This window comes from Trichechus manatus, unplaced genomic scaffold (assembly GCF_000243295.1).
Source record: "Trichechus manatus latirostris isolate Lorelei unplaced genomic scaffold, TriManLat1.0 scaffold00209, whole genome shotgun sequence".
Classification (NCBI taxonomy): Eukaryota; Metazoa; Chordata; class Mammalia; order Sirenia; family Trichechidae; genus Trichechus; species Trichechus manatus.
In genome coordinates, this window is record NW_004444145.1 from 3,267,881 (window position 1) to 3,286,404 (window position 18,524).

The window sequence follows — 18,524 nt, forward strand, 5'->3', positions numbered from 1 at the left end:
CTGATGACGTTTTCTGGTATTTTTGTGTGGTTGGAAATTTGAACATTGCAGGTGATACGGTTTTATTTTGATAGCAATTTTTAGAACGTCATGTGTTCCTTTTCCAAGCCACTGTAAGAGAGTATAATAAAGTTTTGCTATTTTAATTGAAATATGTTACATCATATATGTGTATCTTGCCTTTTTTTTAAAAAAATTTTATAAGTTAAATGTGGATTTGGGATAAACTTTGACTTGGCTAAAGTTCAGTTAGGCCCAGGTTTGGCATTTGGAAAGGACAGTTTGGTAAAATGGTAGTGCTTTTACAGAATCTGCAGTAGTCAGTGTAGTCAGGGATGTGGCCTTTAATGAAATTTCAAGTAGAGGTGAATTTGACTTATTTTATCATGTGGTGCAGTTCTAGCCAAATACTGTGAAGATGAGACCAGGACAGGTAAACTCAGGGTCCACTTCTGTTAGATGCCCCTAGGGGATCTAGTCTTTCTACCGTAGGCTCGGAGTTGACCACATGAGGTATTTAGGTCCCAGAGAGACTCTTGGAATTGTGGATTTGTACAAATTGGTATTAAATGACTCAGTCCTGTCACCTACAGAACTAAGGATGATCCATGGCTGACTTGCTTTATTCTGTTTCTTGAAGTGAATAGGAAGGATTGTAGGATAAAAGTTAAAAATGTAATAAAGAGCATTTGTTCTTGCTGGCACTCTGGAATGTTTAGCCAATAAGGCCCAGCGTTAGGTTTATAAGACTTTACTCTCCCTATTTGCTATTTTTTTCAGGCTACAACTGAGGTGGAAATTAAGAAGAAAGGACCCGGATCTCTCTTAGTTTCCATGGAGCAGCTGGCCTCCTATGGACGAAAGGACAGAATCAACAGTATCATGAGTGTTGTTACAAATACACTAGTAGAAGGTATGTGTCCTGTGATGTCATTTCAAGCTACTGAGATATAAATATGTAGTGTGCATGGTAAATATAATGTCCTTTGGTTAGAGTTTTGCAAAAATTGTCCCTGAGCTTTAGGAATAGAGCCAAATGGTTACAGAAGCCAGCATCCCAAATTCTGATCCAGAATCTACATGCAGAAGATCAGATAAGGACTTCAAAGCTGCTGCCAGCATTATACACAAATAGGTAAGATTTGACATAAGAGTGAGCTAGAGTGATCTCAAGAACTCTGTAATCAACATCCTGAGGAGCCAATGGAGTGTTGTGAGGCATAAAGGAACGTAGACTAAAGAACTGCAAAGATACAGAAGAGTGGAATCTCCCTCTTGCCCTCTACCCCAACACGTACCCACTTCTTTCTTTTTAACTACACCCACTCCTCAATTATTGACGTGGTTGGGTTCCAAAGACCAGGTTGTTACGCAAAAATCAGCATTATATGAAAATGGAGGGGTTTTTTTTTATTATTATTTTCAGACCATCAATTTGTCCAATTTTGTTTATTTAGAAAATATCATAGAATTAACAGCTAAGATTTACTACTGTACTCATCACTGTGACAAGTCCAGTTATGGATTATTCCTCTGCATAGAAGGAGGCTTGGAGGAGACAAAGCCGGGTAAAGCCGGGCTATGTGACTGAAGGGCCCAGGGTTTAACCACTTCACCTTCCTCCTGTGCTGGGTCAAAGCTTCCCTCACGGAGCTGCCTCCAGGGCTCCACTCCCACTCCTGCAAGCCCCGTATTGGCACTCCGGGAGCCTGCTCTGCCTTCTTGTCCTGGCAAGTCACCGGGGCTTGGGTCTTCCTTCGAGGGCACTGGGAGCCTAGTCGCATACCCGGCCCCACCAAGGCAGAGGCTTCAGGCCCAGTTTGGCTCACTTTAGGATGTCATTAAACTTGCATGCATTTCTTCCAAACACCCTCTCTATGCCTCTTTCTTTCCTCCCTTCCCACCCCATAGCAATTTACAGTGGCAAGGCCTCAGGCAGCATAGGAGCTGGGAAGCCAGACAGGTACCCACTGGCTCAGTATTGCCTGTGTGTACCCACCGGCTCAGTATTGCCTGTGTGTCTGCCCAGAGGTCGTAGCCATGAAGGAGGCTGGCTGCTCACAGCAGCTGGACTCGGTGCCCGTCCACGGGAGGGAGGGGAGCAGCATGGCCCAGCTTCCTGAAGGCCTCCTGGAGACCCCCACTTGAGGGAGAGGATGCTCCACAGCCATTGCTGCCATGCGCGCCATCTTGTTAATGTGCAAAATAGTTGAGTAATAGATTTTTTACTATTGTCATAAATGAGAAATGTCGGATAACGAGATAGTCGTTAACTGAGGAGTAGGTGTACTTACAGCTCTTTTGATTTTCCCTTAAGGACGAATATACTGTGCATTTTGATTACACCTAATTCTACCTCTCTTCAAACACCCCCACATATCCATAAATATATTTGATGTGTGAATAGGTATGCTAAAATCCCTCATACTTGGGGTGTTTTGTGCCACAGGGAAAGAACAGCCACTGTTGAATTATAGCATGTCTGCGGTAATGCTGCTGTCAGTGCCTGAGTTCTCTGCATTAGGTGGTTCCCCCATGACACGGCCTGCATGCTGAGGAGTTTCCATTATACCACAGCCCTCCTAGCAAGTAGTAGCAGAAGCTTCCTATCCACTCGTAGTCTATATTCCAGGCTCTTCTTTCTTTCTGTTTAGGTAGATTAAATGACTAGGTTTTCTCTCACAAGATTCTGATTTATTCTGCATGAATCTTCCCTATTTGATTCATGTTAATTTAGCTGAGTTGTCCCACTGTAGAGCCAGACTATTCTTGAGGCCTTAGACTACTGTTCTTCAGAATCCAGACACCCACGCTAACCCAACCGTAACTAGAGACTCTGAGATAGACTCAAAATTATCCTGGTGTCCTTGGCACAAGTTGTTTTTTTGAATCATGTAAGCCCCAACACTGCTTCTATTCTGTGTGTGTGTGTGTGTGTGTGTGTGTGTGTGTGTGTGTGTGTGTGTGTGTGTGTGTGTGTTGTGTGGGAGGGGGTTACAGTGGAGAGAGACTCTCTAGAAAGGAATTCCCCTAGGGTGGTTACATCTCCACATATGTGCAAGGGCTTAGGCCATAACTAGATTAATCTTGAGAATGTATCAAGTAAAAACAACATTAAACTACCTGCATTCAGCTGCCTAAACAACCTTTATTTACTCTTGTTTTCTTAAATTCCCATTGACGTCATAGTTTTATAGAACATCTTTAAGCTTTGTAGCTTATGCTTTGAAGATTACAAGCAAACAATAAGCAGACTGTAGAAGTCCAAGCTAAGAAACACTGGCTTAAGAACTTTGACTAATTTTATTATTCACTTGGAGACCAAGACAGAATTTCTCTTAGTATCTATGGCAGTTGAGAAAGAAAAACTAATACCGTGTTTTTACGCAAATAACACATGCCTTCTACATTTGTTTGTCAACCACACCCTCCCCGTGTGAGCTATTTACATAAGTGCCACTATGCCAGTTTTTTTTTTTTTTTTTACACGTTGCTGTAAAAAGATTACCATAGCGCACTTACAGGGGAGGGAGTGGCTGGCAAACAAACGTAGAAAGTGCGTAAAAATATGGTAATCAAGAATCCTGATCAACCAAATGGTCAACAATTATTCTAAAGCAAAGATGAAAGGGTAGGAGGACAAGGAAACCAGATTACTAGAAGCGAAACACCTAAAAGGGAAATAATGAAAATGTTAACACATTGTGAAAAAAGTAACCAATGTCTCTGAACAATTTGTGAGGTAATTGTTAAATGAGAACCTAATTTGATGTGTAAACTTTCACCAAAAACACAATAAAATATTATTTAAAAAAAAAAATCCTGATTAAAAGGGGGAAAACTCAGAACAGAATTTCAAATTCTTGTGGAATCCAGACTTTCTGGAGCCATGGAGGCTGGGTGAGCTTCCTGAAGTTATTGCCCTGAGATAATCTTTAAACCGTAAGCCAAAAATATCCCCTGAAGTCTTTAAAACCAAACAATAGTTTAGCTTAACTAGTAAAGAATGTCTGTCTTGAGCATTATGCTCTATTAAGATTCATCTGTATGGGATCAAATTGACAACAGCAACTCAAAAGATTAGATAGGAACCTTAGGGGCAGTGAGTTTATGTTAATGGGAGAGGAACAACTCAAAAAAGGAGGATGAGAATGGTTGTACAACTCAAAGAATGTAATCAATGTCACTGAATCGTACATGTATACACTGTTGAATTGGTGTATGTTTTGCTGTGTGTATTCTTAACAACAACAGCAAAAAATTAAATTATTTTAAAAAAACTAACAATCTCTAGCAGGCACGTTTTATTATTGGCAGAGAGATCAGAACAGGAGAATGATCAATGCAGCGCAACAATTGTTTATCTATTACCTTCAATGACCTAGCACGAGGTCTGGCAAACGTAGATGATCAAAAAATATTTGTCAAACTGTACTTTCCCATGCTTGGAGGTGGGAGGTGTTGGTGGTGCAGGTTTCCATGTGGAGGCCTTAGCACTTCCCATCCCTCTACTGAGCATTGATTTTATCTTTTTTTTAATTCCCTTTTCTTCCTCTTCTCCACATCCTCTTCTTTCTCTTTCTGTCCTGTTCTACTCATACTCTACCCTCCACCCTATTTAAAAAAAAAAAAAAGATGTAAGGCGGCCCTGGGGAGAGCGAGTGAGCTATAGTTGTGTTTGTGAGTGGGAAGCCATTCCAGTTCTCTTTCCCCTTTTCTAAGCCCTAATGTTCACATACCCTGTAGATTTCCTGCTGCTTCCTGCACAGGTATTCATCCTATCCCCTCTCCTCCTATTTGGCTCCCTTTGTTAAAGCTGATGGGACAAAACTGCTATAAGCAAAGAGTGATGAATGGCTGGAGCTAAATAAAGTGAGAGGGAATTAAAGGACATTAAGAAAGATCTATTTCTATTTAATCATTGTTCCTCTATAGTTAATGTTTGCTACCACGTTGAAAGCCAACATCGGGTGAGTAATCATTTCTATTTCTCAAATTTTCAGTTAGGAAACTCTGACATTATTTTAGCCCAAAGATTAAAATAATTATTATTTCAAACCAAAGAAGCAGGCTTCTACCTACCTAATGGTTTAGAAACCACACTGGAGAATTCTAGAATCCTGAAAATAATTATAAAATCTTGCCTGCTCTGTCTTACCCCTATCCTGTTGCAAACATGCTCACCAGGATCCAGTAAACTCAGTAGAATTCACAGTTAGCAGAGCCATATACTTTGGGGGTTTAACAGAGGCTGGGGGTGGGGTGCAGGCAAAGAGTAGTATGCCCTCATTTCTCAAAGCAGTAAAATCGTTGGAAAAGGGGAAAGAGTTGATAAAGAATGAGGAAGAAGTGATGGTACTTAGCGTTACTGATTTTCAGATAAAGCAGTTTCAAAAACTCCTGTATAAGGTACTGAGTTTCTGTTAAGGGTAAATGAAAAAATTTGGAAACAGATAATAGTGGTGATGGTTGCACAACATGGTTAATGTAATTAGTCTCACTAAATTATATACATGGAAAAGGCTGAAATGGCCAATGTTTTACTACAGTAGAAAACAAAACAAAAACTCCCTTATAAAGGTAACTGGCCATAGCTGTTGCTACCACTCTTTATTTATCCATTCTTTTATTCACCCAAACTCATTGCTGTGAAGTCAATCCCAACTCATAGAGAGCCTATAGGACAGAGTAGAACTGCCCCCTAGAGTTTCCAAGGAGTGGCTGGTGGATTCGAACTGCCAACCTTTTGGTTAGCAGCCACGCTCTTAACCACTGCACCACCGGGGCTCCATTTTATTCAATCAACGAATGTCAAGTGTCTGTACAATAGCTTGTCAAGTATCTGCCTTTCCCACAAAGCTGTAAACTCAGTGAAGGGTGTCACTCTTTTTCATCAGTGCATCCCCAGTGCCTAGTACTTTGTAGGTGCTTAAAGGTTGTTGAACTGAGAGAAGCCCCCGCCTTCAAAAACCTTATGGTCTACCAAAGCCACCATCTTGGTGAAATTATGAGGCCATCTCTGAAAACAATTCCCAGTACCTCTGAGGTGAGACATTGAGTAACCTCTCTGAAAATGTCTAGGAGCAAAGTAAAGGAAGCCCGCAGACCTTTGGACATCTCACTTCCATACATTAACCCATTCATCCCAACCAAATAACTAGCCATTCCAGGCATGTGGGGCCAGTAACAGTTTGCAAGGTTGTGAGCCACATTATAAACCTCCTTATTCACCTAATAGATCTTTTCTAGCTCCTAAAGCTCCAAATCTTATTTTTAGGAGAACAGAGGAGATTATCCTGAGGATCTTCCCTTTTCAGTACATGTGGATATGAAGTCTCTACTATCCCTGTAGGAATCTTCTTGGTGCCCTGTAGGGTAGGGGAACCCCTCTTTCTAGTCTGACAAAGACTTGGAGCCTAGATCATTGTAAAACATGACAATTCTGTCAACTGTCAGAAATGTGAACAGTCACTGCTTCAACCTCCACGTGCCAACAAGCCACAGACATTTGGAGAAGGGAGGAGATAAAAGAGGAACGGAACCAGATTTCCAAATATGTACTATAAGAATTTATGGAAATAAGAGAACCTTTTCATTTTCTTTTTTGGGGAAGAAAACTAAATTTACCTTGGGAAGGGAGGGAGTTCTATGAGGCAGAAGCCAAAGCAAATTTTCTTCACAGACTTCCTTTCCCACGCAGACTCCCACATGGCGCTTTCTCTGGCCCCTAAATCTGAAAAACCAAGGCAACCATTTTCTTAGCAACCAGGGAGCCAGTCAGAAACCGTAACCAAAACCACCTCGTCTAAAATAAAGCCATCACCATGGGCACCATCCAGCTGGTTGGAGTAAGAGAAAGTAGACTAATTTGAGGCAGCCATCTTGTTCTTGGTGAAATATTGGGAAACTTTTTTTTATTCCCTACATACTTTGATTTTGTCAGCAAACTTGGACGGGGGAGGGACGCTGTTATACCTAACCCTGTAGAACCAGTACCTTGCTTCTAAGGATTATCATTCTGATGGGTTTTCAAAGTTATACCTCTAAAAGAGCACCCTCTTAGTTCGAGGTCCTTGGAATTTTGTAATCCTCGCTATTACATTTCATACTTAATTCCAGGAGTACTTAGCTAGGGGCTTATGCCTGCATTGTTGTAACTGCCAACTGCATGGCTCCCTGCCTTCAGTGTCATATCATGCTTTTTAATCTGCTTTGTAAACAACCTTTAGAGATCATCTAATCCAGTGATTTTCAGTCTGTGGTTTTCAGAGTCCAAGGTTCTGGGGAAGTACCTCGGGGAAGGAAGAAGTTGATTGGTCTAGGGCCCAAGCCTTTATTCCTGCTTCAACTAGAGCAACTCTTGATTTATCCGTTTTACATATTGGGAGGGGTTGGTGTCACATTAGATCTTACTTGGGGAAAAAAAAAAAGGTTCTGCTGCTTAAAGAGACAAGCAGATAGAGACAGAGAAAAGAAGACGAAGGAGAGAGAAAAGGAGGGAAGAAAGAAAGGAGAAAAAGAGATAGAAGGAAAAGGCAAAAGGGAGAGAGAGAAGGAGAAGGGAAGACAGAGGAGAGATAGAAAAGAGAAAGAGGAAGAGAGGGAGAAAAGAGGAAAGGAATATGACTTACATTCCTAACTAAATTGTAAACTCATTGAAGGTGGGGATAGTGACTTGTACTTCTTTGAGAACATAATAGATGTATTCCACCCGTGGCTTGGTTGACAGTGCTGATTCTGCTGCTACTACTACTAATAATAATAAATACTTTGATAGCACTTACAGTATGCGAGGGTGTTCCAAGGCACTTTATATATATGTTAGCTCATTTAATTCTCACAACAAATTGAAGTAACCTGCGCAAGGTCCTACAGTTAGCAAGTATTTGAGCTGGTATTTGACCCTAGCTATGTCTGGCGTCAGAGTCCATGCTTTTGACTGCTTCTCTGATAATAATATAATGCCCACCATTTATTGGGCACTTGCCTTGTGCCAGGCAGTGTGCTGACTGCTTTCTATGCATCAACTCATTTAATTCTTAAAATCGCTTTATAACCTATAAAGTAGGTACCCCATTTTATAGATGAGGCTACATAGAGAAGTCACATACCTTGCTTGAGATCACACAAAGTCTAAGTGTTGAAGCCAGTGGCACCAGGAAGTCAGACTCCAGAGCCCAAGCTCCTAACCACTATGCTATACTCCCAAAACTGATGGATTGAGTTTTGTTGATCACTAGATCATTATTAACAGGGAAGGGACCTTGTACTAATCATACTTCCTCTCTACCCTAAAGAGAAGCAGAACTGAAGGAAACACTCAGGAATGTCAACACTCAGCAACCTTTAGTTTCATAGTAATAGCAGTGATAACAACCCAAGTAAGGATTATTAGTATATTCCCTTTCTTTTCTCAGTATGATTGAGGGACCATCTTTGTTCTTTACTTACTACAGAGCTGGAAGAGTCTCAGAGAAAATGCCCGCCATGCTGGTATAAATTTGCTAACACTTTCCTCATCTGGGAGTGTCATCCCTACTGGATAAAACTGAAAGAGATTGTGAACTTGATAGTTATGGACCCTTTTGTGGACTTAGCCATCACCATCTGCATTGTCCTGAATACACTGTTTATGGCAATGGAGCACCATCCTATGACGCCACAATTTGAAAATGTCTTGGCTGTCGGAAATCTGGTAAGATGGAGCACCATCTCCTGATTTTATGATTTGAACACACTTTGCCTGTAGGACATCTTTTTCTGGTACTGAAAGCTAGAGTTTAGTTGAAAAGAAAGTACTAGTTAATTGGAAGACAAATGCTTCCACATATGCCACAGCACCAGCCGCTTCTGCTCACTGTTGTGATCCCTTGGCTGTTTCCTCTTTCTGCAGAACTTTGAAGACGTCATTTAGGAGCTATTGGCAGAAAACCAACCATGGTGACAGAATGAGAGGCATGGTACAGTGGGTTGGTTTCAGCAACCTGAGCCAAGGACTTCTGGATTTTTTTTCTCATTCTGTTTCTCACACTGAAGCCTGCATTGCTCCAGCAAATCACTTCCCCTTTCACCTTCAGTAACAACCACCACAAAATAGAGGGGCTGTTTTAGTCCATTAATGTAACTATAATAATTTGCCTGTACTGTCAGATCATTAGCCACATGAGGACTATTTATGGGAAATTTTAAATTCTAGGCTGTTAACCCTCTAGTCCAACTTCTGGGCTGTCATCCAGAGTCTGCCATCCATTAGTCTGTGCCAAATTTATTTTAATGTTAGTTTAAGTCATATATTTAATTTATTATGTTATTTAGAAGATAAGTATGCAGTTTTAAAAAACAGATTACACAATATATGCTTGAAGTCAGATAGTTGTGATTTCAGGATTATCTGTTTTACTTCCTTAGTGCAGAAATCAGGAGTTGGTTGAATTTTGGTAAATAGTAAAGAATTAGTTGGAAAAAATCCTCTAGGTCATCAGGGCCTCATTAGACCTTAGTAGTTACAACATAGGCATGTTCAACTCTAGCTTTTTACCATTTAATTTGAGCAAGATCTTTGCCCAGTATTTTTTTTTTCTGTCTGTCTCTCTCTCTCTCTCTCTCACACACACACACACACCCCCCACACATCATTTTTATTTCTGATTCTGAGAACACACATGGCAAAAAGGATCCTTTATCTGTTTAGGCCTTGTTGCCTGTTGTGTTCCCTGCTGTACATCCGAGATGATTATGTGGTCTTCCCAGTCTCCATGTTTGGGATTAGCAACACACTCCAGGCTCGCTGCTGTAGTGTAAGCCCTGTGTGCAGCCAGGTGCATACTTGTAGTCTTGAAACAGGACATTCCCACAGGTGTCTGACCAGGGATTCTACTGATGGGCTCTGAAAGGTCTCCTGTGCATGGGCACACTGTGCCTGGGCTGACACAGGTGTGTGGCCCATCAGATGGAATTTTGAGCCAGTCAACAATATCATACAGATCTCACCTTTATTTTATTAGCCACAGGTTAAGTAATGAGAAATACAGCTTGATAGTTATTGGTATTGTTTTTGCTATTGTTGCTTTCCCTGCAGTGTTTTGTTTTTCTCAAAGTCTTTCTATTTCCTTGCTTTTTACAGAATCAGACCTTGATTCCAAGGAATTTTGAGAGGCCTTTTCACCTACACCAGCAAAACTGTCCTAAGACCAGGCCAGCAAATAATGTTATTTTTCCCTTTCTTAAAAATCTGCAGAGATTTAGGGTCACACCAAAATTAGAACTGTGAGCATTCAGAACACTTTGCTCAGAACCATCAGTAAGGAAAGAGAGAAGAGAAGGTAGGTAGCTAACACTGCGGGACTCCATGAGGCAAGCCAACCCAAGACCAAGCTCTAAACTGAGGAAGCACTCTGGAGGCAAGCATTTTCAAGGGCAAAGTACAATTAGCATTGAAGGTGGAGAGTAGTAAGCAGTTCAGGATACTTTGGACTGGCTATTGGATTGGATGTGGGGATGAAGGAAAAGAAATGAAGAATGATGCCTAGGTCTGAGAATTTAGTAACTGAGAGGAAAATGGGGATAGCTGAGGAAGGAGCAGGTTTAGAGTTTAAGATCAAGAGCTCTGTTTTGGACATGTTAAGTGTGAGATGCCTATTCACTGAGTGGAGATGCCAAATCAGGCAGTTGAATATGTGCTGGACTTCAGGGAAACTTACAGCATGAGTATTTTCTGGATCATATCAGAAACTCAAAGATATACTTCACTGCCAGTCAACACAAGTGCCAAGTTTGGCAAAAAGAACACAGATCTAAAAGTCAGAAGATTTGGGTTATGGTTCCTAGTAGATATAGCCTAACCTTAAATAAGCCATTGATTTCTGTCCAGAAATGTTTTGTATCTATAAAATGAGGATAATACCATGTCATAGGCAGTTGGGAGGATAAAATGAGAACTTATACTGAAGTTTTTTGAATAGTTAAAAGTATTTACAAAGCGTAGGCACTGTATGGGTATAATTCAGTAGGAGAATTTTCACAGGTTTGGAAATTTGTATAGAGCCTTTGGCTGAACCTGAGAATAAAAGTATGGAAGAAAGTGAGATTGATCAGTTTAGAAAATATAGAGTATAACTTTGCTTTACAGTTGGGCTGGGAGACTTTTTCCATAGCCAGATCAGTGAATTAAATTTTGTCCGTAAGACATGCAGAGGAGCCTGGGTGGTGCAAGCAGTTTGTGATCAACTTTCTAGCCTGAAAGGTCGGCGGTGTAAGCCCACCCAGGAGCCCCCCAAAAGAAAGGCCTCATGAAAGGCCTACTTCTGTAAAGATTACAGCCAAGAAAACCCTGTGGAACAGTTCTACCCTGTAACACATCGGGTCACCCTGAGTCAATAAATCAAGTGATAGAAAAGTGGTAAGACTGCACCCTGCCAAAGGTGGAAAATTTGCCAGACGTGGAAAAACAAAACAGTGCTGTCAAGTTCCGGCTCTCACAGGTTTCACTGTAATTCTGTATTTATCTTTTTGCAGAACTGCCAAACCTTTTGCACAGCAGCTACACCATTGTACATTCCTACCAGCAGTGCACAAGCATTCTAATTTTTTCACATCCTCACCAACACTTGTTATTTTCTGTTTTTCTGATAATAGCCATCCTAATGAGTGTGAGGTTATATCTCATGGTGGTTTTCGTTTGGACTGTTCTAATGACTAATGACATTGAGCATCTTTGCATATGCTTTTTAGCCATTTATATATGTTGTTTGGAGAAATGTCTATTCAAGTCCTTTTGCCCATTTTTTAACTGGGTTGTGTCCTTTTGTTTTTGAGTTGTAGTTCTTATATATTCAGGATGTTAAACCCCTATCAGATATATGGTTACCAAATATTTTCTCCCATTCTGTAGGTTTTTAAAATTTTGATCAAGTCCAATTTATCTATTTTTTCTTTTGTTGCTCATGCTTTTAGTATCATACCTAATCCATTGTCAAAAACAAGATCTTGAAGCTTCACCCCTTTGTTTTCTTCTAAGAGTTTTATGATTCTCATTCTTATATTTAGGTCATTGATTCATTTTGAGTTAATTTTCATATATGATATGAGGTATGGGACTAACTTCATTCTTTTGCATGTGGAGATGTAGTTGTCGCAGCACCAGTTTTTGAAGAGACTATTCTTTCTCCATTGAATGGACTTGGCACCCTTGTCGAAAATCAGTTGGCCATAGCTGTGTGGGTTTATTTCTGGACTCTCAATTCTATTCCATTTGTCTATATGTCTATCCTTATCCCAGTATCACACTGTTTTGATTACTGTAGCTTTATAGTATGTTTTGAAATCGGGAAATGTGAGTTCTTTTTTCGTTCTTCTTTTTCAAGATTATTTTGGTTATTCAGGGCCCCTTGCAGTTCCATATAAATTTAAACATTGGCTTTTCCATTTCTGCAAAAAAGCCTGTTGGGATTTGGGTAGTATTGACATCTTAACAATATTATGTCTTACAATCCATGAACACAGGAGGTCTTCCCATTTCTTTAGATCTTATAGAAAATAAATTCTTATGTGGATATTTAATGGCATTCGTGAGAATGACACTTACGTACAATTGCTGATAACACTGCTTATAATTCTTTTTCTCCTGCTCAAGAAGCGTAATAAGAGTGGTATCATACAGATAACTTTAAATCTACTCTTCTCAATTTTTTAAAAAATAATTCCTTCACACAACTAATAGTTACAAATTTGTTGTGACCTGCAACCCACTGATGGTAGTACGTCATGTGTTGAAACAACATGGTAGATGAACGCTCTCATAGGCATTTCCTACCAGACATCTGGTGGCTGTTTATCCCATCGACAGACATCACTGCATAACTGTCATTGTTGATTTTCTCTTAGGAACCAGAGTCCCCACGTTGTAAATATCCCATGGTCAGTCAGCCAGTGCTTATTTATTGAGCACTTCCCATGTATTCACCAGGAGCCAATGGGATAACAAATTCAGTCTCTACCAAATTAAGCAGGCTAACCTCTCTATGTAGAGAAACTTTTGATGGGTTTAGGTTGAGGGTGAAATGTACGTCAGGAATTGAGTAGCTGCCCCTGCTTTCCCTAAGCTCACTCAGAGGGATGTTCCATCTGTAGATACTTGGCTTGCCCTGTCAACTTTGATTTTGCTTAACTGGATCACTTTAGGGAATTTTTTTTTTTCAATTTTACAACACTACATCTTCAACTTAGAAAAACAGGAAACCACGTAAAAGTATATGAACACCAAAAGCTTCTAGCCTGCTATATCCATTTTGATGTATTCCCATCAAGTCATTATTTATTAAGACTGTTTTAAAGTCATTGCATATAAAGTCCTCTTCTCTAAAAGCATAACAATATTCAGTAAGATTATGATGTTATGTGGTTAGCCTAGCAAGAGGGTATTGGTTTTGTTGTCAGTGCTGGAATACATGAGTTTTACTTTCTTACGGCACACTGTTACCAAGTTCTACAGGATACAGAAGGCATTGGGAAACACAAGGTGCTCGGTCAGTCAGAAAAGTGGAAGACAGATAACAGAGAGACGATGTCATTCGTGCACTCAACAATCTGCAAGTCTAAAAATATTTTATTATGTCACTGATTGTCATATTGAAAAACCCAAAGGAAGCACCAAAGTCTCCAAAAATAAGAAAATTCTTCAGGGATATAGTCACCCAGTTGAATTTTATATAAGCATTAAAATTGGGAATTAGGAAGACTGTGTAACAATATGGAGAAGTCATGATATTACATACTCGATGATTTCACAATTTTTCTAAATACATGTGCATTTGGGAAAGTGTAGAAAGGGAATACATAGAAATGTTAGTTGTGTGCAAGGTGGTGAGATTGTGGGTTTTTTTTCCTAGGGAGGATATATTTCCTATATTATACTTTTGGCAACGTTGTATTACTTTTATGATTTAAAAGAAGAAACCCTATAGTATATATCTGGGTTTGATAAGACACATAATGTCAAATCAAGAATAATACTGTATTTTTTAACTATAATTATAACAAGTGAATTTTTCTTAAGCAAACATCTGAAACATACACATGTCAAAGCAGCCACTGACCCCCTTGAGAGGAGTCACCTTGGGCAGTATTGCCATTGCTTAGAACATCTTTATAACTGCATTCTTGAACAATGTGAATTGAGTTGTTTTGGTAACAAAAATGGAAACATTGATGCTTAGAGCTTCCTTCAAGTGGAAAATAAGATTTTCCTTCATCATGTGGCATGGTTGTGGGACATCTGGATAGTGATGTCCTCAGATGAAGAATTAACCAAGGCTGGCTCTTGAGGCTTCTTGGACATGTCAATTTGAAGATAATAGCAAAAGCCTTCTCTTTATATTATTTCTTTTTCTTATCTCCTGCCTCCCCTTCTTTAGGTTTTCACTGGAATTTTCACAGCAGAAATGTTCTTGAAGCTCATAGCCATGGATCCCTACTATTATTTCCAAGAAGGTTGGAACATTTTTGACGGATTTATCGTCTCCCTCAGTTTAATGGAACTGGGTCTAGCAGACGTGGAGGGGCTTTCAGTGCTGCGATCTTTCCGATTGGTATTCCATATTTCTCCAATTTCTTTTTACATTTCCTATCTTGCAGCTACTAGAAAGAGTTTTGCATGAGTTAACTTGATAATGTAAAAAACAAAAAAATCCTTAACGGTATTCTACTCCTAATTCCAGTTGACTATTTGGCTTAGCTACTAAAATCTTGAAAACTTTCCTGCTAAATACGTAATCTAGAAGTTAGGTTTTGTTGTTTTTGTTTTTTTTTAGAAGTTAGTTTTTAAAATCAGTCAGCAGACAGAAATCAGTTTTTGAAAGTTCCTTGGAAAATAATGGCTAATCTAAAAGATGAAGAGGAAGGACTCCTGAGGTCTATTCTGAAGTCTAATTTGAGTTTCCTAGGTGAACGTAGATCTTTATCTGAACATCCTCTTGAAGTGACAAAAATTTCTTATTCAAAGATGACTTTTCTCATTTCTTCTATCATAGTGGCCCCTTCCAGAAAATGTGAATAAATAATGTTTTTAAAAATTATATTGAAATTAGCTGTTAAATATTTACTTTGTTTTCCGTATCATTAGATACAAGACTCCTAAAAAGAATTTGTACTAATATATTTAAAGATGTTAATGTTCAAATTATTAAAAATTACTCTCCGAAAAAATAGTTAATAATATCCTGAAAATAGCTACTCACAAACATAGGCCTAAGTGATGCCCTGATTAAGTCCGTTAAGAAATTGAGTTACTTTGGGGGTATCCCACTCAGACAAAGCTCGTACTGCTTCCCAGGCATCAGAACTGGCTTAGGTTTTTCTCTCTGTTGGGAAAACATCTGAATACTTACAACTGAAAGGATTTAAGATTTTTTTTTTCCCATTGGGATATTCAGCAGATCTAAGAAAGAGAATTTGAATAGAATTAAACTTAAAAACAGAGATCTCACTCAGTTCGAGCCACAAATAACATCTTCCAAGCTTCTGGAACCTCTGCTTACTACTTTTTAGTCAGGATCCAACTCACAGTGGATTTTTTGAGAGTATTTCTTATTAACTAGAAGACAAGAGGAAGGGTTGTTTGCTGGAAAAAATATGAATGGCCCAGATATACACATGGAGCCACTGGTAAACCTTGAACTCTCAGATAAGCCTCAAGTACTCAGTAGGAAAAAAAAAAATGTTCAAATCGGTGCTGTTGCCTTCTACCAAAGTTCTTACAGTATTATAATATATGTTAGTTATTTGTTAACTTATGACATCTGATGATGATCTCATTGTTACTATCAGTCCACTGGCCAAGCTACCTTGGCTTTACACATTGTAATTCTCAGATTGTTAGCCGGTGTAATCATTCATTACAGAATATAGAAATTTCATGAATGATAGGTACCAAAAGTTCTGTCCTTTGAATTAATATCAGTATAGTCCCTTTCCATACGATGTTTGATATATATGCAAATGTCCCTGTTTGGGACTTGTGCCTTTCCTCCAAGTTATTCCAAGCACATCACAAAGTTTCATTATCAGCCATTATTCATTGGCAAGCAAAAAGGGAGATTGTTTAGAACTTTTAAATACTTGCTTTTTTAAGGAGACAAATTATTTTTTTCACTGCCCTTACCATACTGGTCTTTTAGTTCCCCACAAGTCACATTTTTCCTTGATATGTCCCTTGAGAAGTCAAGGGACAATCACTAGGAAAGAGATATGTTCATATGTGAGTTTTTAAAAAGCAGATTGGCTCAGAGACTAATACAGGGGACTAGGGCAGTATTCTTGGTCCTACTTCTCAGTTTTTCACATATGAAGTTAATCAGTTTTTCATTATCTGTGCCAGTTTCTCTCCCATTTAGTTGAAGATGCTATTAGAAAGTCCTTGTAATTTCCCAGGGGTGCTCAATAAATTTAAATTGATCTTATTAATTTTATTTGTTTGTGTTTTAGCCATTTGGTGAGAAAATGGATTGAGTGTCATTTGGTTTTTGTTTGGGTTCTTTCTTCCTTAGCTCCGAGTCTTCAAACTGGCCAAATCCTGGCCCACCCTGAACATGCTGATCAAGATTATTGGAAATTCAGTGGGTGCTCTGGGCAACCTGACCCTGGTGTTGGCCATTATTGTCTTCATCTTTGCCGTGGTGGGGATGCAGCTCTTTGGAAAGAACTACAAAGAGTGTGTCTGCAAGATCAACCAAGACTGTGAACTCCCTCGCTGGCACATGCATGACTTTTTTCATTCCTTCCTCATTGTCTTTCGAGTGTTGTGCGGGGAGTGGATTGAGACCATGTGGGACTGCATGGAGGTGGCAGGCCAGGCCATGTGCCTCATTGTCTTTATGATGGTCATGGTTATTGGCAACTTGGTGGTTAGTATTCATTTGTAGATCTTTTTGGTTTTTTGCCCTGAACATCCTACCCTTGACCCAGAAGCCCAATCTGCTCTGCCCTTCTACTACCTTTACATGGCTGTGTTGGTTCTTATGCTTTCTTGGCCCAGGAACCCTAAGATACAAATGAAGGAGAAGAGATTGATGTTTGTAGAGTGCTTACTGTGTCATAACCCCCACAACTTGCCAACCCCTTTTTATAGTAAAGGAACTAAAACTCGGCAAAATTAGTGACTTCCCAAGGTCATGCATCTGGTAAATATGAGCTTATACTTGAACCTAGATCTGCCTGATTCTTTCTACTGTAAAAAGTTTCCTTCATCTAAAGCAGGATTTCTCAGCCTTCCCCCTATTGACATTTTGGGCCAGATAATTCTTTGTCGTGGGGGGCTGTCCTGTGCCTTGTAGGATGTTTAGCAGCATCCCTGGGCTCTACCCGCTAGATGTCAGTAGCACCCCACACCAGTTGTGACAATGAAAAATGTCTCCAGACATTGCCAAATGTCCCCTGGCAGGTGAAATTGCCCCCCCTCCAATTGAGAACCACCGATATAAACCATCTTAGAGTATTATTTAGTTTGTATAGAGGGCAAATCACTTTCTTGCTTTACTTTGATCTCACAACCTGCTGTCTTCTGCCTCTGTATATAGAACAATTACCAACAGAAATTTTAACACCTTATTTCTCAAAATGTGATCTGAGTTCCCGCAGCAGTGAGATCACCTTGGAGTGTGTTAGAAATGCAGAATCCCAGTCCCTACCCCAGATCTACTGAATCAGAATCTGCGTTTGTAACGAAATCCCCCGGAGATTCATATGTACACTAAAGTTTGGGAAGCACTGATCTTACAGATCAGACCTCCAAATCCTAATTACAGGTGGGGAGCAAGGAGGGCTGAAAGAAGGCAAACTCAGATGATTCCTCTAAAGCTGGTCCACGTTAGTTCTCTTCCCTTTTCTACCACAGAGAAGCTGGCCAGTAGAGGGTTCCTACTCACCAGCCTCTGAACCAGCCATGGCCACCCTATTCATTCATTTCACCTATGATGTTTCTTTAATCCCTCCCCTTCTCCATTTCCAACCACCTTTCCCTCAGTCCTCGTCCCTCTAGTCCTTTCACTCCTTCAGTGAATGCCTCTGTTGCCTTTTGGTATACAGTGCGATCACCCCTGACCTTGCCACCCTTTCTCCAGTCACCTTTTCTCAGGCATCTTCCCATGACTGTGTACAGATACCTGAAGTATGTGACAAAAATCAGCTTTATAATTTCTGCCCCCTGAGGGCACCTTCCCAGTGTCACTTCTGCTTAGTCCCTCTGCTCATCTAGTCTCTAGGAACCTATGACTTTGGAGTCTTTTTCATCTCTTTTCTCTCCACTCCTGGAAGATACCTGATGTGTCTTAAATACATCTTGTTTAATTTGTTTTTCTTCATAGTATTTGTAAAATTTTCTCCTTCCTTTCCATTTCTATAACACATCCAGTGTTTCTAAAAGTGTTGTCTGAAAACCACCTGCATCACAGTCACCTGAGTCTCACTCATTAAAAAAGGCCAAGTCCCAGGCCCTGCACCAGAGCTACTGAATCAGAAATCTCTTCAGGTGA

General features: G+C 39.8%; 1 protein-coding gene across 6 annotated transcripts in view; it reads left to right on the forward strand.

Moving 5' to 3' along the window:
* The window catches only part of SCN8A (sodium voltage-gated channel alpha subunit 8), a 228,317-nt gene that overhangs the window by 163,769 nt on the left and 46,024 nt on the right, over positions 1-18,524 (forward strand). For all 6 annotated transcript variants that reach the window (XM_004388346.1, XM_004388347.1, XM_004388345.2 and 3 more), the window contains 4 exons: positions 781-913; positions 8,457-8,695; positions 14,412-14,585; positions 16,542-16,898. In XM_004388346.1, the coding sequence (XP_004388403.1) occupies positions 781-913; positions 8,457-8,695; positions 14,412-14,585; positions 16,542-16,898 (903 nt within the window). The remainder of the gene's footprint in view (positions 1-780; positions 914-8,456; positions 8,696-14,411; positions 14,586-16,541; positions 16,899-18,524) is intronic.